The sequence below is a fragment of the Cercospora kikuchii genome (assembly GCF_019650295.1).
Source record: "Cercospora kikuchii DNA, contig_00007, whole genome shotgun sequence".
Taxonomy (NCBI): Eukaryota; Fungi; Ascomycota; class Dothideomycetes; order Mycosphaerellales; family Mycosphaerellaceae; genus Cercospora; species Cercospora kikuchii.
The window spans coordinates 1,237,429-1,262,892 of record NW_025408588.1 but is presented as its reverse complement, the minus strand read 5'-3'; the positions used below and the strand labels follow the sequence as shown (position 1 = coordinate 1,262,892).

The window sequence follows — 25,464 nt, the reverse complement described above, 5'->3', positions numbered from 1 at the left end:
GAAAGCTGCAGAGATGTTGATCTGTGCGTCAGGTGTCCTTCGGGAACTTCACGAATGGTCGAACAGCTTTCAAACTCAAGCGCGCATGTTGCGCTGTTCTACCACGGGAAAGATGAAAGTCAACGTGGTGCCGCAATATCACATCTTAGTGCCGACGATGACCGATGATCGCAACGTGTTTGATGTGAATTGGACATCATCTAGGAATTTGCTCGAACAACTGTGGCGCAATACCTGCCTATGTAGTCATAGATCTACATTGCATATTTTGTGTTTGCCTATTCAAGTATAGAAGCAACGCACCTTGTTGATCGTTTGGAGAGGCTTGACGGGTCCAATTGAGTGATGCACGAGTGTGGCGACCTGGCTAAGGAGAGTGACTGATTCCAGCTAGGGAGAGTGACTTGAATCAATCTTGCATCAATCCTAAGTTAATGTGCCAGGGACATAGCGCCTCTCGAAAGACACTGCCGCCTCTCTCGACACTCGCCTTCGGCTCGGTCTCGTTCGTTGCCTAAAAGAGATGATACTATCCTTTTTAGGGGCCTATGCCTTACGCGCTCGGGTATCGTACGTCGTCGCTGTGCTCGTTCCTCGCTACTCCGAGTACTTACTTCGCTCGCAAGCTCGCCTCGCTTGTCTAAACTACATTCAAGAGTGCCGTCAAAGCGCCGTAAAAGTGTCTTCAAAGTGTGGGGTAGTCACTCTCCCTAGCTGGAATCAGTCACTCTCCTTACCCAGGTCGCGAGTGTGGCATAGCATTTGCATTTGGCCAATGAAACACTCTCTTGGTCTGCCACAAACTCATATGCATTGGGACTAAGCTGTCTGGCGGGCGATAGTCGACCTGCAGTAGTGTACCGATTGAAGCATGTCTGTGACGACGTTTTCCGACATCGTTTGCGTCAACGACTTCATGTCATGGTGTATTGTTGGCTTCCTTGAATTCACATGTTCGTACATCTGGAGTAGTATAAACTTGACATACTGACCACACTCGGCTCCTTGCATCGTTGAACCGCCACGGAGCCATGGCAATTTCTGGCCTCGCAAATGCTGACGAGCCGAGCATATCAGCGAGAGATCTAAGAGGAGCCGTCAAATGCCTAATTTTCATGAGTGGTGTTCTCTCACGTCTCATCAGCGGCAATCTCAACGAGACCCCATCCTCCAGAAAGCTCCTGACCCAGCAACGTGGCCTGATCAACAACGACGAACGCTTCAATCTCTGTGCGATTGATCGTAGCACTCACAAGGTGCATTTCCTGTCCAAGAGCAGGTTGTCTCACCGACAACGAGTCGCCCGACGGGAAGTCAAGCACCCAATTACTGTAGTATGATTTGCCAGTCTTCTCCGAAGTCCATCGGGACTCTTCATCCTCGATCAGAGTGCACGGTGTGAGATGAGTTCCATACGGCGTCTTGATAGTGGCAAATCGTTCGGTCACGTTGTCCGGAAGTTCAATGGACCAAATGCTAGCATAGATATCGTCTTGCGGGAAGTGTAGTTCAAACCAGGTCCAGAGGCCGACAATTGTGCTGTTGACGATTTGACGATCGTACCAGGTGAAAGAGCGTTCGGGGTCGATTTTCAGCGTCTCACCACCATTAAGGCTGAAAGTACCCTCGACACGATTGTGGGGCGAACTCCATTGGGTCGTTGGACCATTGCCCCATTGCCATGGGTTGCCACCCCAGTTCAACAGGGTCTCAGAGCTGGTGGTGTGTGTGATATTGTAGGTGTATCCTTCGGTGATCGATGTCGTCTGGAGAACACTGATGCTGTCGTCTGTTAAGGCCTGGTAGGTGAAGTTGCTGTATTCAACATCGAATCGACCATTTGGAGATGTGATGAAAGGTGCGTCGGTCACAGCCTCAGAGTGCGTCACGTACTCCGACGGATTGCCAATGTCCAGGATGGAGCCTCTCCATAGTCCGGAAAAGTTGGCAACGGTCAGGTAGTGAGAGAGGATCAAGTATTGGCGGTCATTTGTTGCTGTCACGAAGCTGCTCGACCAGAAGGAATTTCCTTGTACGTTCTGCAGAGCCGTCCAGTTGGTGGAAAGTGGGATGCCAGCCTTGAGTGTGTTAACATCTCTGCTCGACAGTCTTGTGTCTGGCGAGCGAGTACTTACCTCCAGCGGCTGAGCGGCATTATCTGGCGTGAAATCGTATGGCGTACCAGTATAGGCTGCTACGCCGGAGACGGCGACAAGGAAGGTGGTCGGTATGAACATGCTGCTGCGTGGTAAAGTTTGTATGCCTGTTCAGACCCATAGCTTCACATGAAGGGGTCGTCTTATATAGACTTCATCCTCTCCAGGAATCGAAACGAGCATATCCTGACACGGTCCTCGGCTTCAGTTGCTCGGAGACATTCAATGCGGATGAGAGACATCCGGTTCTTGTTTGTCGGGGTACGGTTGTCGAGGCGTCCGAAACGCTAGTTCGAATCATCTTGGCCAATATTTTATCTCCCCTAACTTAGCCCTAGACCTCACAAGACTTTACCACAAATGATCGGATTCAAGGCTTCTCTGGAGATCTACGGCGATTGTGTCCCCATGTCAGAGTTGAGCTAGCGGGAAGCAGCTAGTTGAAGCGTCAGCTATGGACCAGGGATACGTGGACTTGTTCGACTACCTTCCTTTGCCCTGCCCTGCCCTGCCCTGAATTCAAATTCGGGCCCGTAATCACGATCTAGGCCGCAGTAGAATGGTACCTGAGGCTCTGAGATCCTGAGCAATACTCGTGGCAACTATGATGGAGACGAAATGATTCCTGTTGCCGCAGCTAAGACAAGTGCAAATCATGTAAGTGCGCTATAAACGAGCCTAGCACGCAACAACACGTCAACAGACGTCTAGCCCCCAGACTCAGCCACTATTCAGACAGAACTTACGGACATTTCCCGATGTGCGCATTTTCTGTGCCGTGCCTCGCCACGTCGATTCCAAGCCTTGATATCAATACAGCTCGCCGTACTCCGATCGTCTGCTCGAAAGTAGTCATGGGTGCCACCATCAGCGCCTACCCTCAGTCACTAGCTCCGCGCGGCAACCGGAGTCTACCATGTCTGAACGAGTGCTGACTGGATCTTGACGCAATCTGACGACTCGAGCTTGTTGTTCTGTTTACCGGATCTACTGTGCACCTGCACAACGCACCGACGAAGACATACGCGGTTTTTGGAGCACGCCTTGCACCCTAGATGGACGGACCAGCGACTACCGCGATATCCTCAGGACCGATGCTGTCTTCACCGTCCTCCTCCTCCTCCGCTGCTTCCCCCTCCTTTCTCGACTCTTCGATCATGCCAAGTAGCCATTTTCCCGCCATGCCCTTCCCCTGAACCTCAAAGTTCTTGGCACGTTTCGCGAGCGAGAGAAGAGGGTTCATCCAATCGTGTTCCGCGACATCAGCTGCAGGTGGATGCGCATCCCAGAATCTAGGCCAGAAGTGATAATCGCTTGGCGCGACTATGACGAGTTTCTTTAGTGACATAAGGGCGAATCTGCTTTGAAGTTTCTGCTTGTCCACGAAAACATCATGGTCCAGTACTATGCGAAGTTCTGCAATGTGCTGAAGAGTCTCTTCTGTCATACCCTGAAGCACCTCTGGGAAGTAGTAGAGTGAGTCGAAGTGGAAGCTGTTACGCCCGTAGAAAACATACAGTGCCTCTCGACGAATCTGCTTCGAGACTCTCAAGATTGCGAGGGTTCTCGTTAGGGTTCCCACTGTGATATTGTTCTCCGGAAGCGGCAAATTGTCTTGATATATGGGAGCTTGGGTATTGGTACGCGATAGTAGTCCAAGCTTGGTGTTTGTGTAGTCACCTTTGTTCCGCGTGTCCGGTCCCGCAAAAAATCTAAGCCCGGGCTCTGGAAACACTAGGAGCATCTTGTAAACTTTCTCTCGAAGTTCAGCCGGCAATCCTATGAAATCAAAGGTGCCCTCTCGCGGAGAGTCCAGGTGGTTGTGCAAGTAGATACGTGCAGCACCAGCAGATGTCGTATATCTCTTCACGTCCCCGACAGCGTCGTACGTTTCAATCAGAGGGACCTCAAAATCCTGCATGACCTCAACAAAGTTATCCAAGACGTACTGAGTGCGATCACCTGGATTATAATGATCGCTGGCCTGGTCTTCGAGGTGAGAAACGTACGCCTCCACAGCCGCCCTGCTGTAGTACTTGAAGGCAGAGAGAGCCCTAACATGGATATCGTGCATTCGCTGTGGTTTCAGATCCCATAGCACGAGCGTGATGACAACCAGCTCGCCTGTAGTGAAAGGGGGCCGGCCGATGACATCTCGCCACGGCCTTATGATTTCCAGCACCTCTTCTTTCAGATGGCGAAGTACACCAGTCGGCTGAAATTGCAGGGCTCCTGGATTGGGCTGAAGGGAAGTTGAGGAAGCGGCGCTGTTTTCCGCGAGTGCACTGGGTGCGTTGCAAGTGATTGAGGTCATGCTGGTGTAGACGTGAGTCCGGACGAGTGCGGTTGCTCGTGTGTAGAATAGAGAAGTCAGTGGACTCGATCGGGGCGTTGTGAAGATCGTGGTCTCGTTGGAGGACGGGAAGTGTCTTGACTTGGTGTTTGTATGAAAGTGAGCGGGTCTGCTCTCGGTTAATAAGTTGAAGGTTGAAGTAGGGGTTGGAAGGGTTAAGCAGCCTGTGGGCAAGTGAATAACTACTCGGAAAGTGAACAAGCACCAGACCAGTGAGTGGTTGAGGGAGAATGCTCTAAAGCCACCTAGATTGACCTAGGATCAAGAAGCATGACAACCAAAAGCAAGTGAACGACCCATCAGCTGACGGGCATATCATAGCAAGCAGATGTTGAACAACATCACCTCTGCGGCCAAATAGCAAACGACTTCTCGCAGTTGTGCTCGAAACCAGGACGTACTAGAAGACCATCACTTGAGCAAGAAACTGGAAGCATGCTGTTCATAACGCATTGCCCGACCGCATGAGATGTGTAGCATATACTCATGAGATTTGGGTACCTGTTTGTGACGTATGGGGTGAAGGCGTAGGTTGTCGCTCCGTAACCACAAGACACATCCAAAGTGCTTCGCAGCATCATGTTCGTGACCTGGGAAAGAAAGAATGCAGAAATCTGGTTGACCTGAAGTTGACGAAACGCGGCAAGCTTGAACGCGTACGGAAATAGCGACCGACGTCATCGGGACAGGGGTCTCTGGCGCGTAACAGCAGTCCCAAACACTGCTGCACCTCTCGTAAGAACTTCACTCGCGTAGACTTCGTCGGCTGTCGCATCTGGCGCTGCCCACCAGGCTGAGTACACAGGATCATCCGCTTGGCATTTCTACTTTCACTTCACTCCTTCACTCGCTCCACAGACACGGACACTTTGACACAGCACAGAACACACAGGCTCCTCTTCGCCGAAAGGCACACAGCTCCTCAGCACCATGGCCTCAAACTTCACCCTCCAAGTCAACTGCTCCTCAGCCCCCCAAACCGCTCGCACAGACGCCGGAGTCGCAGGAGCCGGAATCCTCATCGCCTTCATCATCACCGCCGGCCTCGCCCTGATCCTGTCCGCCTTCATCGTCTTCTCCGAAATCCGCGGCCGAACCTCCCGAAACATTACCCGCAAAATCCTCAGCGGATTATCCGATCAAATGATCGTGGAAGGAATTGCAATTCAAGTTGTCGCGCTGGCGCGAATTTACTCGACGATTCCGTACCATTTCTTCATTGTCTGGATGTTGTCGCTACTATCGACTGCTACGAATTTTGCGGCGCTGTTGGCGCTGGTGCAAGATTTGAAACGGGATTGGGTGTTGAGATGGCTGAGGCAGTTTGCAATGTTTGTCAATATGGCGTTGGGGATCACAATGGGTATTTTCGTTTTGAAGACGAATATCGATAATTTGGCCCCGACACTGCCTATGGCTTGTGTGTGGCAGGCTCATCAGAAAGACGCCGATGCACAAGGGAATAAGACGCTGAGTGTTGTGGGTACAATTGTGGTCATTGCGGTAACCTGCGTGATTTTCGTCCTCGGAACCTGGTACCTACACCTTCGCAAGCAGATCTGGGGCAAGACAGTCAGGATAATATCCTTGGTTGTGCTCATGGGCATGGCAATAGCAGGTGAGTTCATGCCAGGGGCGACACTCAGCAGCTGCTCGACGACGTACGAGTTGATCGCTTCGTTGCACACGCTGACCATTCGTAGTCACTGTCAGAGTGATTCTCATTGCCCAGGGTCTCGGTGGTACGCCGTCTGTGGATCTCGCTGACAAAGGAGAGACCGAGTGGTCGTTTGGGCAGCTTCTTACGCTCATGCTTCTCATTCTGCCATTCGTCTCTGCATTGGAGCTTCTCCGAGGTATGGCCGGCTTTTTCGTATCTCAAGACGTTGCTGACAATCGGCAGGACAAATGGCAGTTCCTCGGGCGGACGCGCAATGCGACTCTGACCAAGTGCCACTGACTGGTGGCCACGGTGCTGAGCTGAAGCCCGTTTCGGACAACAGGTATACATACCAGCCCAATCCGATATTTAGATCATAGCGTTACCATGAGATATCCCTTCGCCTTTGGCGAAATGCGAATTTGACAGTGCGCGTCAATGCGCGAGAGAAGAGTACCCTGTCAGTCACTACTGGCGCTCACCAATCCACGTGAATCATCATGAACTCTCGGAGCCGCAACGAGCGCAATGCTCGATTATACTTCATTGGACACGTCTCTTTATCTTAACTCTGAGGTCGCCACCAGGAGAGAGAGCGCCGCTGCCTGGATACGCCTTCTTCACACCTGGAAACTCCCGCATAGGCTCCTTGTTCTCATCCACGAAGCCTTTAACATCAAACTCGAAGCGAGATAATACCATGGCCAGAGCACCTAGCGCCTCCTGCTTCGCAAATATCCTGCCAGGACAGATAGTCTTGCCGCCACCGAAAGGGAAGAACTTTCCGCCTGGTTTGCTGAAGACGAAACTCGTTGCCCCGGTCTTCGGGTCTTTGACCAGAAATCGGTTCGCGTCAAATACGTCCCACGGCACTTCAGCACTCCAACTGTCGTCGTGCTGTGCTATCCACGAAGGAGCAAATATGTTATCGCCTTTGCGCAGTTGCACTTGTAGCTTTCCGTCTTCGTCCAGCGGGATTATGATATCCTCTGGCAGACTGCGAACAACTAATAGATCCGAATACAATCGCAGAGTCTCGATCCAGATGCTCTGTAACAGTGGTTGATTGACAAGCCTGATCACATCGAAAGACCCATCCGGCTTTCGTGCTTCGTTGATCTCAGCCAGCACTCGCGGGAGCAAGGTCGGCTCGGCCAAAGGACTGACGATGTTGAACAGCATCCATGCCGTCACAGGAATCACATTCGTCGCCAACCCGAACGTGATCCCCGCGTCCAACCTCGCCCCAGATCTTGCGTTGAGTCCCCGATTCCTATAATCCAGCTGTCTCGCACGATTCAATCGACTCCCATAAAACGGCTCCCACGCCGGTCCTTCCGGATCAACAGGTTCGCCACCGCTCAATCGCAGCATCTCGGTACTCCATTTCTCCAAACTCGCATAAATCCTCTTCCGCCTCTGGTCCGCCTTCCGTTGCAAAATCGGCGGTATTCCAAAAAAGAATCCCAGAAAATCATTATCCCACGCGAAGAAATCCTCGCACCAGTTCGGATACATTCGGAGTAATTTCTCTCCCATCAAAGCCGTGACTGAAGCAGTGAACATTCGATCTCGCAACCATTCGTACAACCCAATTTCTTCCAATTGCACGATTTCTTTCGCGTCTTTCGACAAAACCTCGTCCAAAACTTCCGTGAATTTTGAAGTTAATTCGTTCACCCTATCGAAATTCGTCATATACTTCGCATTCATCTCCACCTCAAAGTGTTTCCCTTTTTCCGCATTGTCGATTTGATCTTCTGGCATTTCGAACACCTTAGAAAACAATTCCCTCTCGAAGAAATCTCGACTGGGGGTTTTGGCTTTGAAGAGTGCGGAGACTGCAGCGGGAGAGAATACGACGTGCGTTTTGCGGCCGCCCATGAGGATTGTGAGAATTCCGTTGGAGCGCGGGTAGAAGGTGAAGAGGGAGAGGTAGTAGCCGCCGGGAGTCATGTTGAGGAAGGAGAGGGCGTTGCCCAGCCAGGGGATTGTGTAGGGGATTTGGGGGGATTGGACGAGTTTTTGGCCATTTGGGGATCTGGAGGGTTGGGTGAACGTGCGGAGAGCGAGGTGGTATTGGAGGGTTGTCCAGAGGCGGGTGAGGGTGAGGAGGATTGTTATGGCCAGAATTGGTGTGAGGAGGATATAGAGGGCTGAGGCTGAGATGCCGGTCCAGCTTGATATGCTGTTGAGGAGTTCCATTTTTGCGCTTTCGTGTTCTTGGGCTTGTCTTCTTGTGTTGTTCTGTTCATGGTGGCAGCGCCTCGATCACGCGCTTGAATTACTTGAAGTCATCATGTTTGTTGTTCGTGTCGATGGACGAGAATCAAAGCAGGAGGTTGAGACGGATACTCTTGGCAGACTCGGTTGCATTTTGCCGCGACACGGAAGGAGCTGCTCCCGTGCAAGCGAAGTCAACTTCGCACAAGCGCGAACCTGCACAACCTCATCTTGCTGACTACTTCTGTAATTTCTCTCGTCTGAGTCGCTTCATCACGGATTCTGAGCTGGGTTGTGAAGCGGCAGCGATCACGTCTGCCGAGCTGCATCGCGTCGCGCCATTCACACGCATCCCGAGACGATGACGCGACATTTTGGGAAAGACCGCAGCCTTCGCGTGCACAGAAACATGAGCTGAAGCAGATCCTCACTAATGCATGTGACTGCTCTACATTTAACTCGCTCGATCCGTCACCGACAAGAGCATGACTCCACGCGCTGGTCTGATGAGCAGAGCCATGTAGTTGGACGTCCGAGAGCACAACAAATACACGATGCCTGGAACAGCAGCATATTTGCGTATATTGGTGAACAAAGTGGAAAGGCCAACTCCTGCACGGAGACTACTATTTATCATCGTCCCAGTTGAGATGCTACACCGACCGATGCCTACAAAGCTCTCTACTAATACGCTTTTGCGACTTTTCAGAGCATATCCCATCACCACTGCTCGGTGTCAACTCCTTCCGCAGAGTCACCCTCCTCCGCCGATGTCTCTGCGGTCAGCGACTCAGCCTGTTCCGCTTCTTCCGCCTGTCTGTCAGCTTGGCGCCGGTGCTCCAGCCAGAGATCCATCGTGGCTCGAGCATCCTCACTCGGGTTGTGAACTCCGCCAGCTTGGATTACCCTATCAAGTACCTTGAGAGCGGTATCTCGAAGTCCTGGCTGACCACTTTGCGGCTGCAGCTGGCGATACAGCTGTTGCGTATCGACAATTTCACTTTGGTCGAACGCGTCAGAGATGGTGTAGAACGCTTTCATGTCGCCTCCCCGGTCGTGCATGATCACCCTCCGACCCTGGAAGATGCGTCTCAGTGTCGCCTCGACCTCTCTGCCGTTCCGAGCTCCATTGTGAGCTTTCAGATCCTCCCGCAGTACGCCGAATCGAATGGGATCCATGGCCTTCTCCGTACCATGCTCATTGTCGTAGAACACGAAGCAGTTGAAGATCTCTTGACCTGCCTCTCCAACGACGCTGAACCATCCGAGGCGGGATTGCCACACCTTACGTTTCTCTGTCGGGTTCTTGCAGATCCTTTGGAACTCGACGTCAAATGCGACGGCTTCGTCGTCTCTCAGCAGATGGAGCGCTGGCTGTACCTGAGTCGCCCGGCAGTAGGGTGGATCACGCTTCCTCATGTGGTCCTTGATGTTCGTGCTCTCGGAGAGCGGGTTGAAATGCGGTCTCGACTGGCGGCTCGAGGGTTTTGCCGCGGCCTTGATGACACCGGATGCCTTTGTCGGACCACCCTGCTTGGAAGAAGACATCGCTCTCAACTTTTCTGGTTCCGAAATGTGTTAGGGTATGTATGCCTCAGGCTCAGCGGTGACGAGATTGTATTTCGAAAGCAGGTTGACTGGAGGTGAGTGCTGACAGTGGTAATATATGCATTCAGCACACTGAGGCCGCTTTGCACTTGAAGTCCTGGAACTCAAAACCTTATTCACTTACCACGGAAAGGTGCCATTCTTATTCACTAGGACATTGATAACCGGCTGATCGCATCGGTGTGATCAGGAATGGTTTTGCATCATGTCTAACCCCGCGGCTAGTTCAGATTGGTACCCCGCGGCAGCCATATCGATATACAAGGGCCCCCTGAGAGAATCTAGAAAGCGGTCATGTTGCGAGTGTCTTTACTCATCACCACACCTTATAGCTGTGCATACGCGATAAGTGCGACGGGCGGATTATTATTCTAGCCACTCCGCGAGCATACGACATCGACACCTCAAGCTGGAGACAGTCTTGACCAGTACGAAACAATCACGTGAAGCAGCGATGATCAAGCATTGACAAGGAAGAAGTTACCTTGAGTTGAGTGGACACATCTGGCCAAGCAATGTCTTCGGGTGGATAGGTATAGACGTGGCCGAAGACGACATAGACAAAGGAATTTGATTCGAAGCGGTACTTATCACCGATTCATTTCGGTATGATGTAAGGACAAAAAGCAGAACGAACCAGGAACGGGAAAGGGAGGAAAGAAAGTGTCATGTCAAAACGGGGAGTTGTGATATTGCTAATTACACGTGCCAACAAATTCTGCTGTAGATTCCGTACAAGCGTGTGAGATGTTCAGGCTTTATCAGCCGCGATACACTGCTTGCCACCTGGCAGCCTCTGCAGCGCGGTCGTACGCATTCCGCAAAAGCCAAATATCCATTGTGGCCAAAGCGTCCTCTTCTGCTGCGTGGTCATTGCCAACCTGGATGATTCTGTTCAGCAAGTTTTCTGCCAACAGAGCCAGACCAGGACACGGCTTATTTTCACCCTCCTCGCTATACCGATACAGCCATTGTGTATCACGGACAGTCGCTCGAGCGAACGGGTCTTGGTAGTACCACGCTCGTCTGTCGTTCGATCCGCCATGAAGCACGACCGTGCGGTTAGCGAATAGCCTCTCACACCAGGCTTCCACGATCCGGCCATCGACAGCGCCATTCTGAGGATTCACACACTTCCATGTGACGCCAAAAGTCTTTCCGGGAGCACGAGGCATATTTACCTCCACGTTCGCCTCACTAGGATAAGAGACAAATGTGTCAAGGACAATCTCACCTCGTGTGTTCACGATGCAAATCCATCCTAGACGATTCTGCCATCGCTTGTCGCCGGCTTTCTTGTGCCAGGAGCCATGCACATCGCCAGCGATGTGATAGTCCTGGAATTCGATGTCGCAAGCAAGTGGCTCTCCAGGAAGTACGAGGTCCCAACGAGGCTCTGTCTGTGTGGCAGGACTAGGTCTAGGAGCTGGTGCATTTGGTAGTCGAGGGTTTTGTGGGTTCGTAACCCAACTGGTGTTTGGGGTTGGTGCGTGATTTTGACGCGGCATCCACTTCACGAACGTCCGTTGGACGGCCTGAATCTGGGTTATCATCTCAAGTCTGAGTTGTGGTGTCAACGACTGACAGAGTGCAGTACTTGTTCTTCGAGTTTCTGAGTGAAGTTGCAAGTGGCGCTGTTAGTTCTCTGTCTTCGTCGGTTTGAAGGTAAAGTGTTTGGATTTGATTTAGAGCCCATCTGTGGCATCTTGTCGCGCTATAAGTTAAACGCAACAACTATAAAATCTGTATTCCATGTGGGCGGAGCACCAATGGCATTATGGTTCTTTGTCCTCCAGCTTGGGTGAATGCAACCTTTCAAGGAACCATCAAAGGCTTCTGGCATCAAAGGCATTGTAAAATTCGGGACAGTAGGCGAAGCAGTGTGGACAGCAGCAGTGTTGGTCATTCTTCAATGCTGCGGCCAGACCCTCCATCCGCGTTAGCAGCTTGACCATCATGCGGTGACTTTCCGTGAGTTCGTCGAAGTCTGCGCAACCAGGCAGTACATTGGCAGAAATGCGTATATTGAGTGATTCAAAGTAGTATACTGATAGAAGTCTGAGGGAAAGAAACAATGAAGCTTTAGAGGAAGAGATGCCAAAAAAAAAATAGATGATTGAATGCGAACAAGACATGTCTAATTCCTCCGAGACCAAGGACTGCTAGCGTGCATTGAGCTTTGGGCTGGGCACTGCATTCGACTGCGCCAGATGGGCCAGACTGTGGATCACTTTCTGCGTATTGGCCGCAACGCAAGACATTCAATCGCCTCTCCCCAGGATTTATTCAAGGAAATGGGAAACACACATTCGGAAGTAGGTTCAAATTTCAATTGTCGCGCCTTGCAAGTTTCTATTGTTGTTACATACCTGCTTCTTTTGGAATGATTGATCGATACCCGAGAGTGCCTTTCTAGCGATCAGATTAGCGTTCTTCAACGAAGTTGACCTACCATGACCAAACACTCAAGATCCGCAAGCTTACCGGTAGGTCTGTAAGTCTCCAGGCGAATCGTGCACTTAGGAAACACGTTCCATCAATGTAATCACATCCCCAAGCCCATTCTTGACTCCAGCCTCCCCATGCAAAATGGTAAACTCCTTGGTAATGTGCCACCATTCTTTGCTTTCCGGATCACAAACATAATACTGCTCATTTCCCGGCAAAACAGAATCCAACAACATCTCATCATCCTTGTCTTCGGTCGCTTGGACTTTGTACAAGCAAAGTCGGTTGACGTTCATCCCATCGCGGATGTAGTTGAAGACTCGAATCCAGTCTTTGCGTGGCATTCTTACGCCTTCGGAATGAATGCGGTTGAGCGAAGCCGAGAAGTTTCTGAGGACGGGCATGAGCTGTGAGGCCGAGTTGATGGAGGAGCCGTGGAGGTTGAGCTCCGTAAGAGGGATCTTCGGTACAGTTGCGAGGAAGGACAGGAAGAATTTGGCAGCTGGTGCGCACTGGAACTTGGCGGAGATGGCCCGGAGGGATGTCAGGTTGAGGAAGAATATTCGGAGACGAATTCTGCATTCGATGGAGAAGTCATCCTGGTCAGGCTCTTCGGAAAAGGTGATGCGTTGGATGTAGCCGCCAAGGTCGTGCAGTCCGATGAATTTGAGCATGGTTGTGAAATCTTCGTCTGGTAACTTGTAAGGTAAGCCGAAACGGCGTGTTTCCTCTTTGGTGACTGGCAGCTTGAGATCAAGAACTTTGAGATGCCTCTTGGCAAATTCGCTGGCAGTCTTATCAGCAGCGTCCTGAGAAGCAAGACGGAGGTTGTTGAGGCTTTCCTTGTCGGTGTACGATGCGATGTGTGCTACAACCTCTCCAGGAAGTTGCTGCACGATGTCTTGCGTGGCGTTGATTTGGTTGTGAGAAGTCATGTTGGCGAGCTGTATGTTTTAGTAGATTCTCGATGGTAAGCCTGCTTGCGAACTGGTTCTGCCTCTGACCAGAATCGACCTGAGTCCGCGGTCCAATATATATGCAATGAACAAAGTCGTGCAGGAACAAAGGGTCACTATCATCGTCCTTCTGCGCTTTCATCCCAATGTCTACAAGGGGACAATAGAACAAGGAGCATTGATTGATCCTTTGATGTCGCAGATGTGACGTACAGAACTTTCGTTGTCATAACTCCAACTCGGTAGGTGATTTTCCGCCTGACAATTCGGCAGGTATGAGTTATCACTGGCACTGCACACGGTCGTCTGCGAAATTAGCATGAGTCGGATTCACAAAGCATCTGTCAACACCAGCATAGAAAATCAGACGTATGCGAATTACCATGGTGGTCCTGAGTCAGAGACGGCGAACACAAAATGGCCGCTCAAGGTAAATGTGGCGTTTGTGCTGCTTGACGATATGCTCAGCCAAGCCGCAAAGTCCATGCCGTGGAAGCTAACGACTATGATACGCGCATAGCACGAGCAGCTGCGTCGATCCAGTCTAATTTACTATCCTCCTTAGTAGGGTGGCACTTAATGCGGCTGGCCATTCGAGCACTAGGCCTGGTATATCGTAGAACGAAACAAAGAGAAGAGTCTTGCGAATGATGGTAGCCGTGGTAGCCTCTGTTCTTCTGCTGCCTCGGAGCGGTATTCTTCACTCAGCTGGGTCCTTCGTGGCGGGGAAGAGAGGAAATTCAGAGACAGGGCGAGATATTGCGAATAATGACCACAATTCACTGCTCTAAAGAGAAGTTGTTTCGATGTCCAAGTGCAAGAGCAGATGCGGCCTCAGGCGCTGCAGTTTCGGCGACTCAAAAGTCTTGGCACCAACCTCACCTCGCCGATTCATGTGGACGAAATTACGCCGAAAATTGCTCGCAACAGGTCTCAACTTCTGCTCGACGATTAATGCAAGTTCACGACAATTATATAATGCGCAGAACTCAAGACTGGACTCGTCGTCGTGCACCGGAACAAGCCTTGGCACCAACCCGAACCCGCGGATCCGTTATACTTTGCCCAGGACATGTCCACGAATCAGCAACATCCAATTTCTATTCCTGCATTCCGGTTTCAATATTTGCGAATATGATATACATGTGCTGCACTTTTCGCACCCAGGTCCGTCGTTGATGGTCGTGAGCTCCCGAACGAGAATCTCGCCGAAGCCGTTGGACGAAATTTCACGGCACATCCTTCCAGTCCTCCATCTTGCGCCAGTCGCTCGTCAAATAGACAGTGATAATCGAAAACAAATTGCAGCTTGTCATCCAATAGAAGTCAACAGCCCTCTTAGCGTAAGCGTCGACCCTTGCATCTTCACTTCCGAATTCCCACTAACATCTTCACAGTCAGGGGTAGAGCGCATCACTAGTACTGCAACACGGTGATGATGAGGTCATTGGTTCGAATCCAGTAGAGGGCATGATCTTTTTGCTCACTACGTCGTTGTCGACATCGTCGTGGTGAAGATGTTGGTGGTATACACGGTAAATTTTGAATTTTTGTTGTGGGCGGGAATGCCAAGATTTTTTGGCTTTCGATGGTGTTGCTACACAAAGGATATTGTGCGGAGAGATCATGAGAATTGTGCTGGCGATGATGGCCATGGTTGGGGGACGACATACTGTATACGGGAATGAAGTGAGGGAAAGTGAGGTCTGGCAGGTGAATAGTTGTCAAAATGGCGTACTTTGCGAACAGGTTCATGAGATACAAGACAGGTTTAAGATGCATTAGTTTCTTATCGATCGTTTGAAATAGTTTGGGGTAGACAAGATTGTAATTCATTTTGTCACTATGGATCAACAAAACATACTTCCTCGATCGCTCCTTACCCGCAGTATCAGGCAGCTCTCAAGAAGTAAGATCTCTTTGCTACACAGTCAGCCTGCACTGCGTTCAGAAGAAGAAAGGCGGAAATGCACGAAACAAGAACATGCTCTGGGGAAACGCTGGTTCATTTCGCTTCACCCGCACTGTAGACCAATCGTTGTTGCAGTCTATCGAACTGCTGAAGTCGCTTCCCTCACGTTCTGCTACAGCATAGATGTTCGACTTGGCAGAGCAGAAACATGCTTGGCCTGAATAGAAAAGCGAGGATGCAAACTTACATTTCCCCTCTGGCACATAGTTCTAGGAAGCGATGATGAATGCATCAGAATGGACACATTACACTGGCGAGCCGTTTCATCCCACCTCTAACGAGGCGCAGAGTGCCCTGTTTGGGTCGCTCTACTCAGCTGCAGTCAATATGATCGATGTGACAGGTCCTCGAATTGTGGCAAGCGAATTCGTCGGAAGGTAGCGAAACAGTTCGAAGTACGGATGAGTATTGCGCTTCAGCCCACCATGTGTGACACGACTTGAACTAAGCGATGCAGGTGTGCCTAAGTTCGAGCTCAAGGACATGATCGCTTCCAAAACATCGTTAATACACGCCCAGAATAGACAGAAATACTTACGAACAATAAGGTAGGCTACGAATGCATGGCGTCATGGATGCCATGCTTTCTATGCCTCTAAACCTCGTGGCTTAGCGGTGGCAGCCCAACGTGAAGTCCGAGACTGAGGATGTCGATCGTCCATAATTAGACGCTCGTGAATGGAAAGTATAGCGCCTCGTCGATTGCTATCCCGATCAGCTCGGAGATCAAGTACCACACGGAGGTGTGTGGAGTGGTCATAGTTTCCTGTCAGAAAGCGAGCGACCGAACATTTTCGAGGTCCTTCCAGTTCTAGTTGCGCAATTCAGAAGACAGATCGTGTGCATTATCTGGTAGCGAGACCTGAACTCCTCAGTTGTGTGCAAACTCGCTTGCAAGTTGAAAGCTATGAGTGGCGGGTCGCTGCTGCCGCAGAGATGCCGGAGTCCGGTGAGAGCTTCTGGACGGCAACTGAATCCTGTAGGAGCTTTCTTTGCTCACAAAGGATCTTTACAAAGTCACTGCAAGTATCCGGCATGGTCCAATTGAGAGCTCGCTGGTACTCTCAGCTCGTCTGCGCATTGAGCTGTGTGCTGCAGGCATCAGACCGGTCAGTCGAGTCGCTGGAGTTGTCTAGAGCTTCGCCGCGCCATCCTGCTGTCAGTTTCTGAAGTTCTGCCTTCTCAGGAATAGCAAGCTTTGGAGAGGATAAATCGGCTGTGTGCTGCCAGCAAGATCGCTACTGCAGGAAGCCACCAGCTCACAAGTCACAACTGCGTGATGCCTGTATGTGCATACGGCTGGGCGCGTTTCATTGACAATTGTTCGCGGCATGTAACAGCTTATTGTCTCAACAATTGAGGCCTGCGCGGCTGGAGTGTAGATGATGAACAGTGATGGATGGCAAGGGAGGAGAGAAGAGGCTGTTCACAATGGCTGCGTGTCTGTGCGGATCATCGCGGCAGGAACCCTTTTCCACGTTCCTGGCGGAGAGCACGTCACTTTGCCTGTTGTCCACCTCCTCTTTCACTTCATGCCACCGAGCTTCTGCGTCCTCGTGCCGTCTCAACTCACGCCGTGCTCTTTTTGTGATGAAACCGGATTGTCGGTGCGGGATCGTCTGCCCTGCGTACAAGTGGAGATGCTGATGCCGAAGAGTCTGGGGATGGAAGCGAACCCGGTAACACTGCGTTGACGGCCGTTCCACAGCGTGCTCGGATTGCTGGTGGCTGCAGCTGAGCCATGTGTACCAACAGGTACCATCCTTCTGCCAACGTCGGCGACAGGACGTGAATGGTGATGCGAGGCGAAGCTCCGCGGCGTTTGGAGACGGCGGATCGCGTCGATTGTGCGGCAAGCGATGTGCGCAAGAGCGGCAGCCAGACCGGGATGCAGCTTCGCCGACTTCACGTTGCCGCGAGGCCATCGCGCATCGCGTCAGACAAGGCGAATGAGGGGGCGCGGAGGGAGCGTGGCGCGGTGACGCCGGCGATCAGCCAGCGTGACTGCGGTGTCAAACGTCCAGGATGCTGCTGCCCGCCCACCGCACGCGAGCATGGGCCTGGCAGTCCCTGATGCGGCGACACACAACCTCGCCGAACTCGCGTTTGCCCACTCCTGCCAAACGGCTACCCGCCGCAGAGAGACGCGCTGTCAAAACCTCCTCCTCCGACACATGACGATGCTCATGTGGAGGACCAAGTGAGGTTGGGAAGTGCGAGTTTCACTTCCGCCATCAACGCAGCTGCCCCATGCCAGCACGCACTTCCTATCGCTCCGATATTGAGATGCTCATTGTGCCCGGAGAGATGCAACGAGACTCCAACTCCACCGCCGGCGACGTCCAGATGGACGACATCGAGAAGCACGCGAATGCCGCTTCGGCCTTCACCAACGAAGACGTCGACAGTCTGGTCTGGAAGGATCTGACTGTCAACGTCAAAGACCGCACCAGCGGCCATCAACGCAACATCCTGGAGAATGCTTCGGGCATTGTACGACCTGGAGAACTGGTCGCTTTGATGGGCCCTTCCGGTTCGGGCAAGACCACTTTGCTACACACACTGGCTCAGCGACAGACGGCGACAGTCCGCGGTCAAGTCTTGATCAATGGCGAAGAGCAGTCGCTTGCCACCCATCGAGCAATCTCTGCGTACGTCGAGCAAGAAGACACGCTGATCGGCAGTTTGACTGTCGAAGAAACATTGAGATTCGCAGCCCGCTTGACTTTGCCACGGTACATTTGACTTCAAGAGATCAGTCTTTTCGATATGCTTGCTGACATGGGTCTAGCTCGGTGACCAGGAACGAAGCACGCGAACGTGTCTCAAAGCTCATTGAGTCGTTCGGATTGGCTGGCCAGCGACGCACTCTCATTGGCACTCCACTACAAAAAGGTATATCCGGTGGTCAGAAGAGACGAGTGAGCGTCGCCACGCAACTCATTACAGGTCCACGAGTTCTGTACCTCGACGAGCCGACTTCTGGTCTGGACTCGACTGCGAGCTACGAAGTCATCTCATTCATTCGGGACATCGCTCGGCGCAACAAGGTGAGCCAGATCAAAATAGTGTTATCTTGGTACATGGGGCTAACAATTGTTTCAGTTGATCGTAATCGCCAGTATTCACCAGCCCTCCACTAAAACTTTCGATCTATTCTCCAAGGTCAACTTGCTCTCGCAGGGCAAGACTGTGTACAATGGCGACGTCTCCGGAATGTCTGCGTTCTTCGCCGAGGCTGGCTATCCGATTCCATCTCACATCAATCCTGCCGAGGAGGCTCTCGACCTCATCAACGTGGATTTCTCAGGTGATGCTGCCCAAGCCAACCTTGAGACGATCCTTGCGAAATGGGGAAATTCCCCTCGTGCTCAGCAAGTCAACGACGAAATAAAAGGCTTCTCGGTCCGCAAGCAACTGCATCTCACTGCACACAACAAGCCAGGATTCGTGGCCCAGACCATGACTCTCCTCCATCGATCGTTCATCAAGAGCTATCGTGATCTGGTGGCATATTGGGTGCGCGTGGCAATGTATATGGGCCTTGCGATTATGATGGGCACAGTATGGTTGCGCCTCGGATCAACCCAGCGGAACATACAACCATTTGTCAATGCCATCGTAAGTTCACATCGACTCATGGGTCAACCTTAGCTGACTGTGTGGAACCAGTTCTTCGGGTCGGCCTTCATGAGTTTCATGGCTGTTGCCTACGTACCGGCCTTCCTCGAAGATCGCGCAATCTTTGTCAAAGAGCGCGCAAATGGCTTGTACGGTCCTACGGCGTTCCTGGTGGCAAACTTTCTCATCGGCCTGCCGTACCTGTGTATGTACAACATTTGACCCCACCGTCGTACTACTGCTGACAGTGCTACTAGTCCTCATCTCTGTGCTCTTCTCGATTGTGTCTTATTGGCTCATCAACTTGCGACCAGATGCTGGTGCTTTCTTCACCTGGATCATGTGGCTCTTCCTGGACCTGCTTGCCGCGGAGTCGCTCGTGGTCTTCATGTCGAGCTTATTCCCCAACTTTGTGGTTGCACTGGCCCTAATTGCATTTGCCAATGGGTACGTTACATGTTGCATGTTACATGCAGTGATCGCTGCAGCGGCTAACCTTGTGTCCAGACTTTGGATGAGCGTTGGCGGCTTTCTCGTGTCAATGCCGGTGCTCAACGCCTTCTGGAAGTATGTTTTCCACTACATCGACTACCAAGCGTACGTGTTCCAAGGCATGATGGTCAACGAGTTCAAAGATCGCAGCTATTCCTGCGAGCAACGAGCAGGACAGTGCTATTGCATGTACCCCAGCGAACTTCAAGACCAGTGCAGGATTGCGGGAACCGCAGTTCTCTCCGAGTATGGCTACGCGTTGGGCCGCGAAGGCAAATGGGTCGGCATTATGATTGCTATCATCGTGGTATACCGGCTGTTGGGCTGGGGCGTGACCTGGGCGCGCAAGACTTAACGACGGCACGCGAAAAAGGTTTTGGGAGTTCATGATACCCTGGGCGTCGGTTTCCCGGCTTTGGCGTTAGGATGGGACCTTGGGACGCAACAAAGGCTGGTGACGCAACATAGCGAGCAGATAATGGCGACTCAGCACAGGTACAGCACACGACAAGGAGCAGAGTCTGCAATTCCGATCGATGCGCGTGGCGAAGGTGCACCGTAACATTCGGTACCAGAATGTGATGTGAATCGTTCGCTGACTGCAGACGCCCTGTGCCGCTGTGCACTCCGTCTGCGAGCCGGCAGCGCGTCGTCAACTCCTGCGCATGACAGCAACAAAGATGAAGTTCATGCAGCTCAGCACTCTGCAGCGAAGTGTGAAAAGGTGACGGGCCCCTAATCAGGAAATAAGCTTTGATGATCTCTAAAAACGGCTGCAAATAGGGTGCCGAACTGACTCGTGACGGACCCTCACACGACTCTTTGAGCTGTACTAATTCTCCCTTGCCTCCACACCATGGCCGTTCCGGCCGCAGTCTGCAGACGCCATCGCGTCTGGAAAGTGGGCAGGTCGCGCAGTCCCGCAATTTGAGCATACGAAACGGAGCGCTGCTCAAGGACAAACTGTCTTCTTCTCAGCAACCACCTTCCGCGCATCGTTGTGGACACAGCACCACAGATGATGCTCCAACTTCAGCTATCAGATGAGAGCCTGTCGGCAGATGTCCTCTTCAAGAGAGTTCCGTCCGGCTACGCGTCGAGCGCGTCGATCCTGCCTCCGACTCCACTACTTTCATCTGCATCAAGTCGAACCAAATCAGCAGCTCCTAAACCACGATGGGATCTACTGTATCCTGATGAGCCTATTTCCATCAAGATCGTGCCTCAACGCTATCTGGCCCCAACCGAGACGTCTTGGAATCACCGAATAGGTTGGATATCAGTGACAAACACAGCTGGCCAGATCATATACGACCCATTTGTGACATATCCCAAAGAGGACGGCCTAAAGAAGTACTTCTACAACAAACGCTACGATGTCGTCAAAGAAGACCTACTATTCAGCAATGGCGCACGTGATGGCAAAGAAGTCGAGCGGAATTTGATGAAACTTCTCGATGGCCGAACAGTGGTCGTACACGGTGGCCACAGCTATTCGGATTCATTCTACTTCTACGACGAAGCACTCGGCGACAGTCTCATCTGGGACACTCAAAAGCTCTATTCCGACATGCAAAATGATGGCCAGCCCACATTGTCAACAGTCTCACGTCTCGTTCTCGGTCGAAGCATCCGTGGAGAATGTGACGACACTCGACGACCAGACCAAGACGCCACAACAGCAATGGAACTCTATCTCCTCCGATTTCCCTACGACCGCGAATCCAAACGAAAAGAATTCGAAGAAAGTGGAATGAATGCCCTCATCAGTAAAACAGCTTCCACGAAGAAACACAAACTGAAAAAAGCCAAGTCCTCTGCTCATCTTCCTCTAATACGACCCGACAGCGTCCCTGCTGTTCCCAAACGACCAGAAACAAGCCACGGATCCTGTCGACCTTCAAGCGACCCACCAGAAAAAGGAATGAATGCCGCAGCGCAATTCGCTCTTCGACTCCAACGGCGGCATTTCGCTGATCTGGGAACTCATGGACAGGGACGGCGAGGCTCACAGCAAGATACTTCGATACACAGTACTGGAAGATTATCGATAATGACATGAGAGATCGACGAGACGAGGAAAATTAAAAGCAAAAGATTTCTACAGAGCTCACTCACTGCTTTGCTTTTGCTTTGTTTGTCGTTTGGAAGAGCGTGGCGTCGGAAAGGACATCGGTTTCGTGGCTGGACTACGAAACTACAATCCGTCTTGCCCGCAGGGATCGCTTGCTGTACGATATGAATAAGAAGTATCATGTGTCGATGTCTTCCTTTTGTTCAGTGCTAAAATTATCGAATTAGCTTAGTAACACTAGTGTCTGATGTATATTATTGAGTATACGAAATACTGCTCACAAATTGGTCGGCAGTTGCAGTAGCCTTTACTTTTCACATCGAAACGTGACACATTTTGACACAGTGTCATGCTACCCACAAACCGCAGAGAGAAGACTACGACTGCACAAGCATGGATACCAAGATGAAAGGGTATCTTCCGTTCTGTACATAGAGCCAACTAGCAAAGCTGACCAACAGAGCACTACATCTGCCATGTCTGACCAACAAGTCACCTTGTCGACACCCCAACATGATATCCATTTATCCAATACTGGCCACAACCTGATCTAAAGCACCTTGCGCCCGATCACGGTCTTCGACCCAGACTAACCTTGCCAAAGCTTTCAAATCCTCAGGCGCATATTCACCCTTCTTGGCCTCTGCCACAATTGCCTTAGGTTCTCGCAGTCCATAGAATTTCGCAGCGAAGTCCAGACTCGCGTCTTGCTGCATCGCAGTTTTCAATGTTTGCTGCAGAACCAGAATATTGAGACCCATTCTGTCCAAGCCGTGTCCGTCGAGTGCAGGGATACATCCGACGAGAGAGACCAAGGCGTTGTTGGCGAGGACGTGCAGGTTGGCAGTCAAGAAATCGTACTGCGCAGCGAGCAAGTTCGTTGAGATGGCAGTATCATAAGTCCCCAAACTTGCAGCCAGGTTGAGAATTGCAGGATCGGGATCATTGTATGGTTGGCCGAGAGCATATGTTGTGTCCATCGCGGCGTATATGCCATGCAGCAAGTGCAGGCGGAGGTCGACATGTAGTGTTCGCAGTATGAGTGATGACAGTTCGGTGAAAGACGCAATGACTGCATCAAAACCTGCCGCGGTCTGCTGATCCAGAGGCAGGTAAGGACCGACGGGCGCCGACCCAACATGCGCGATTTGTGTCCAACGCCTGCGGTCATGAGCTTGCATGCTGGATGTGTCAATCGCACGAGGGGAAATATAACGCAGCTGTTTGCATTGCGCAGCAAGCCATTTCATGCTTGTGTGCAGTGTGCAAAGGGCTGCAATGGCTTTCCGATCGACAATGAGGTCTGCCTCTTCCAGACGAGTATTCTTGATCTGCCGTAAGAGAAGTGCTGTTTCCTTCTCAGCGAGCACGATCGGATCACGAGCATTGCCCTTCGATAGCTCGATTACGACTTTGTTGACCTCGCCATCCGTGGCAAGGTGGGCGGCCAGCCTCATCTTCGCATTGCCATTCTCGGCAAGGGCACGCTGCAGCAGACTCTTAGACCACTGATAGCATTTGTCGTAGTATGACCGCATTTGCGTGATGATGAGCTGACTGAAGCTCTGATCGTGAGGAAGACTATCCAGCATAACACAGAACGCCTGGATGAGTTCGTAGAAGCGAGCAGTGCCCCTGAAGATAGGCCGCTGTGCATGCGTCTGCCATTTCGGATCTGCCTGGAACGCATCAATCTCCGTCATACTGCGACTGCACAGATCTAACAATGTCTCGTCCAGTTGTGGGTAGAACACGTTGATGAGGAAGTCGTCGAGAAAGGAGGTCAATGTGCTAGGCACAACGCCAGAATGCGGCGGCACTACGTCTCGCAGCCGTGTCAGGAAGTCTAGCGATGGCTTCAGCAGAATTCCCATGTTGAACACACTAGGTTCGACCAGCAGCTTGTGGCCTGTCGCTGAGATGTCTGTGACCGTATCGCGATCCTGCTTGGCATTCTGTGCATTACTACCAACCAGTCCGGGCACTGATTGTTTAAGTATAGCCTCGAGATCCTCGCGCTCTGTCGCGAGCTCGGGCGATTTGCTGTCAGTGTCTGTGAGCTTGAAGAGTCTGCGGGTCTTGTCGCGAGGCTGAGGCTTGAAGATGTTCATGTTGGGATCATTTTCTTGCCGCATCCTTTGCTCAAGATTGCCATTCGTTGCCAGGTGGTCATGCAACAGAGACCTTATCTCACTTTGCAATAGTTTCCACAGCTCCCGGAAGCTTCGATTCAGGCCAGTCGACTCGTCGTGGTCATCGCGTTTGATAATGGCTGCAGTCACATCATGGAGTACTCGATGCCCTTCTGCGATGGCTTCGTATTTGGCAAACAGAGTTGTGAGCAGATCTTCGAGCGTCTCCTTATGCTCTCCGTCTGCTCCCCACGTGATACCTGTCTTTCCGGACTGGCCTTTTGCTGCATTTCGCGTTACGGACGGATGTCGTTGCTCGACTTCCATATGGGATCGTTCGACAACAGTGAAGAGCTCCACCGGCAGTCGGTGCTCGATTGCATCGACCGCGTTTTCCAGCCTGTTCATGCGGTTGAGTGATTCAACGATCAGCTGAATGTATGCGAATGTATCGGCTTCCGGGTTTCTGGTTGTGTCCTCCAGCATCGGCTTGGAAGCGTCAAAGTTCTCAAGGAACTCAAACATGGCTCGCTCGCCATCGTCGAGTGCGGTACTGGTGGTGTCCCGCCGGGTGTGTGCTTTCCAACGTTCTTCACAATACGGGCTCTTCAGATACAAATGATTATGCAGCTCCTCGATGAGAATATCTGTCAACGAATGCTCCTGGTTGCTCAGATATACTTTCAAGTCACTTAACGCGCCAATTTCCTCCATTTCTGGCTTGCGCATCATCTTGAGAGCATCTTGCAGTATGTCAACAGCGCCCAAGAACCGCTTCTCGGAGATCTGGGCCTCGAGCTTCTCCGGCACTTGCTGGAGTTGTTCTATTGTCCCCAATACCTGCAGCATCTGATCATAGCTCTGACTGCTTTGTGCAAATGCCTTCAATTCCGGCCTGCCCGTCGCGAGACTGCCTTTTGCTTGTACCAGTCCCGCTCGCAGTGTCCGCACTCGCTGTTGGGAGGTATGTATCGCCGCCTGGATTTTGTGGAAAGTACCGATACTACTGTTAAAGCCCTGGTGGTGCTCATTGACGATGACTTTGAGCGCATTTTGCAGCTGGGTGTGCGCTTCTCCGAACTGCTGATACTGGTCGGCGAGACCCAAAGACGAATTGTCCATCAGCTGTAGGGCGACCTTGACGGGTATGCAGCTGTCGTTGGCCATGAAGGCCCATTGTTGCTCGATGTAGCGGAGTATATCTGTCGGTCTGTTCAGCGCAGTCCATCGTCGGCTCACATGGCTTTCGTCGATATCAAGAGCCATGATTGCAGTGCAACGACGCGCTCCTACTCGCGCATGACATGGAGCATTGGCAGCAAGTGGTCGGCGACATTGCGGCAGTCCGCACCCATGTTCGAAGGAAAGTCTAGGTTGTATACGCACCTTCCACTTGCCCACTCGCAGGTCCATAGCGGTTCGCATTCACTCGACTTCTGCTGCGGCTCTGACTCTGCTGGCTATAGCCGTATTGATCTTCGCGGCTCCGCCCTTGACTTCGATCGAAACGGCTCGCAGGCTGCGGTCCTCTGGCAGTTGCGCCCGCCTGGTATCCCCGCGGAGCTGGCGCGCCCCTCGATCGACTCCGTTCGGCGTCGCTCGTCTCTCTGCTGCTGTCCTCGAAGTGGAAGCGGTGCAGCGGCCCATCGCCGCCATTCAGGTAGCCATTGCGATGGGAGGACATGTTGGTGGATCGCCTCGAGTTCTAGCTGGCGGGATGTCAATGTGGGTGCTATCTCGTCATCGTGTCCGTTGTGTATCAATGTGGA

General features: G+C 51.8%; 10 protein-coding genes across 11 annotated transcripts; 3 read left to right on the top strand and 7 right to left on the bottom strand.

The window, feature by feature from the left end:
• Window positions 1-1,130: 1,130 nt before the first annotated feature.
• CKM354_001059200 (uncharacterized protein) lies at window positions 1,131-2,237 on the bottom strand (the record flags this gene model as incomplete). The annotated part of the gene is made up of 2 exons (XM_044806055.1): window positions 1,131-2,078; window positions 2,136-2,237. 2 exons carry the CDS (start codon window positions 2,235-2,237, stop codon window positions 1,131-1,133), a joined length of 1,050 nt encoding a protein of 349 aa, XP_044661990.1.
• Window positions 2,238-3,207: 970 nt separating this feature from the next.
• On the bottom strand, window positions 3,208-4,470 carry CKM354_001059100 (uncharacterized protein; the record flags this gene model as incomplete). The annotated part of the gene is made up of 1 exon (XM_044806054.1): window positions 3,208-4,470. The coding sequence occupies one exon, from the start codon at window positions 4,468-4,470 to the stop codon at window positions 3,208-3,210; it is 1,263 nt and encodes a 420-aa protein (XP_044661989.1).
• Window positions 4,471-5,439: 969 nt separating this feature from the next.
• CKM354_001059000 (uncharacterized protein) lies at window positions 5,440-6,549 on the top strand (the record flags this gene model as incomplete). The annotated part of the gene is made up of 3 exons (XM_044806053.1): window positions 5,440-6,127; window positions 6,213-6,365; window positions 6,413-6,549. The coding sequence occupies 3 exons, from the start codon at window positions 5,440-5,442 to the stop codon at window positions 6,547-6,549; spliced, it is 978 nt and encodes a 325-aa protein (XP_044661988.1).
• A 163-nt stretch (window positions 6,550-6,712) lies between these two features.
• On the bottom strand, window positions 6,713-8,374 carry CKM354_001058900 (uncharacterized protein; the record flags this gene model as incomplete). 2 transcript variants are annotated; one of them, XM_044806052.1, is made up of 2 exons in its annotated part: window positions 7,249-7,278; window positions 7,337-8,374. In XM_044806052.1, 2 exons carry the CDS (start codon window positions 8,372-8,374, stop codon window positions 7,249-7,251), a joined length of 1,068 nt encoding a protein of 355 aa, XP_044661987.1. The 2 variants fall into 2 exon arrangements, with proteins under 2 accessions (XP_044661986.1, XP_044661987.1); XM_044806051.1 differs by having other exon boundaries at window positions 6,713-8,374.
• Window positions 8,375-9,045: 671 nt separating this feature from the next.
• Window positions 9,046-9,940, bottom strand: CKM354_001058800 (uncharacterized protein; the record flags this gene model as incomplete). The annotated part of the gene is made up of 2 exons (XM_044806050.1): window positions 9,046-9,061; window positions 9,117-9,940. The coding sequence occupies 2 exons, from the start codon at window positions 9,938-9,940 to the stop codon at window positions 9,046-9,048; spliced, it is 840 nt and encodes a 279-aa protein (XP_044661985.1).
• Window positions 9,941-10,761: 821 nt separating this feature from the next.
• On the bottom strand, window positions 10,762-11,553 carry CKM354_001058700 (uncharacterized protein; the record flags this gene model as incomplete). Its single annotated transcript, XM_044806049.1, has 1 exon — window positions 10,762-11,553. The coding sequence occupies one exon, from the start codon at window positions 11,551-11,553 to the stop codon at window positions 10,762-10,764; it is 792 nt and encodes a 263-aa protein (XP_044661984.1).
• A 966-nt stretch (window positions 11,554-12,519) lies between these two features.
• On the bottom strand, window positions 12,520-13,383 carry CKM354_001058600 (uncharacterized protein; the record flags this gene model as incomplete). Its single annotated transcript, XM_044806048.1, has 1 exon — window positions 12,520-13,383. One exon carries the CDS (start codon window positions 13,381-13,383, stop codon window positions 12,520-12,522), a length of 864 nt encoding a protein of 287 aa, XP_044661983.1.
• A 4,243-nt stretch (window positions 13,384-17,626) lies between these two features.
• On the top strand, window positions 17,627-19,844 carry CKM354_001058500 (uncharacterized protein; the record flags this gene model as incomplete). The annotated part of the gene is made up of 6 exons (XM_044806047.1): window positions 17,627-18,111; window positions 18,168-18,426; window positions 18,482-18,997; window positions 19,049-19,202; window positions 19,255-19,444; window positions 19,505-19,844. The coding sequence occupies 6 exons, from the start codon at window positions 17,627-17,629 to the stop codon at window positions 19,842-19,844; spliced, it is 1,944 nt and encodes a 647-aa protein (XP_044661982.1).
• Window positions 19,845-20,510: 666 nt separating this feature from the next.
• On the top strand, window positions 20,511-21,551 carry CKM354_001058400 (uncharacterized protein; the record flags this gene model as incomplete). Its single annotated transcript, XM_044806046.1, has 1 exon — window positions 20,511-21,551. The coding sequence occupies one exon, from the start codon at window positions 20,511-20,513 to the stop codon at window positions 21,549-21,551; it is 1,041 nt and encodes a 346-aa protein (XP_044661981.1).
• A 536-nt stretch (window positions 21,552-22,087) lies between these two features.
• CKM354_001058300 (exocyst subunit SEC8) lies at window positions 22,088-25,379 on the bottom strand (the record flags this gene model as incomplete). The annotated part of the gene is made up of 2 exons (XM_044806045.1): window positions 22,088-24,897; window positions 25,082-25,379. The coding sequence occupies 2 exons, from the start codon at window positions 25,377-25,379 to the stop codon at window positions 22,088-22,090; spliced, it is 3,108 nt and encodes a 1,035-aa protein (XP_044661980.1).
• Window positions 25,380-25,464: the final 85 nt, after the last annotated feature.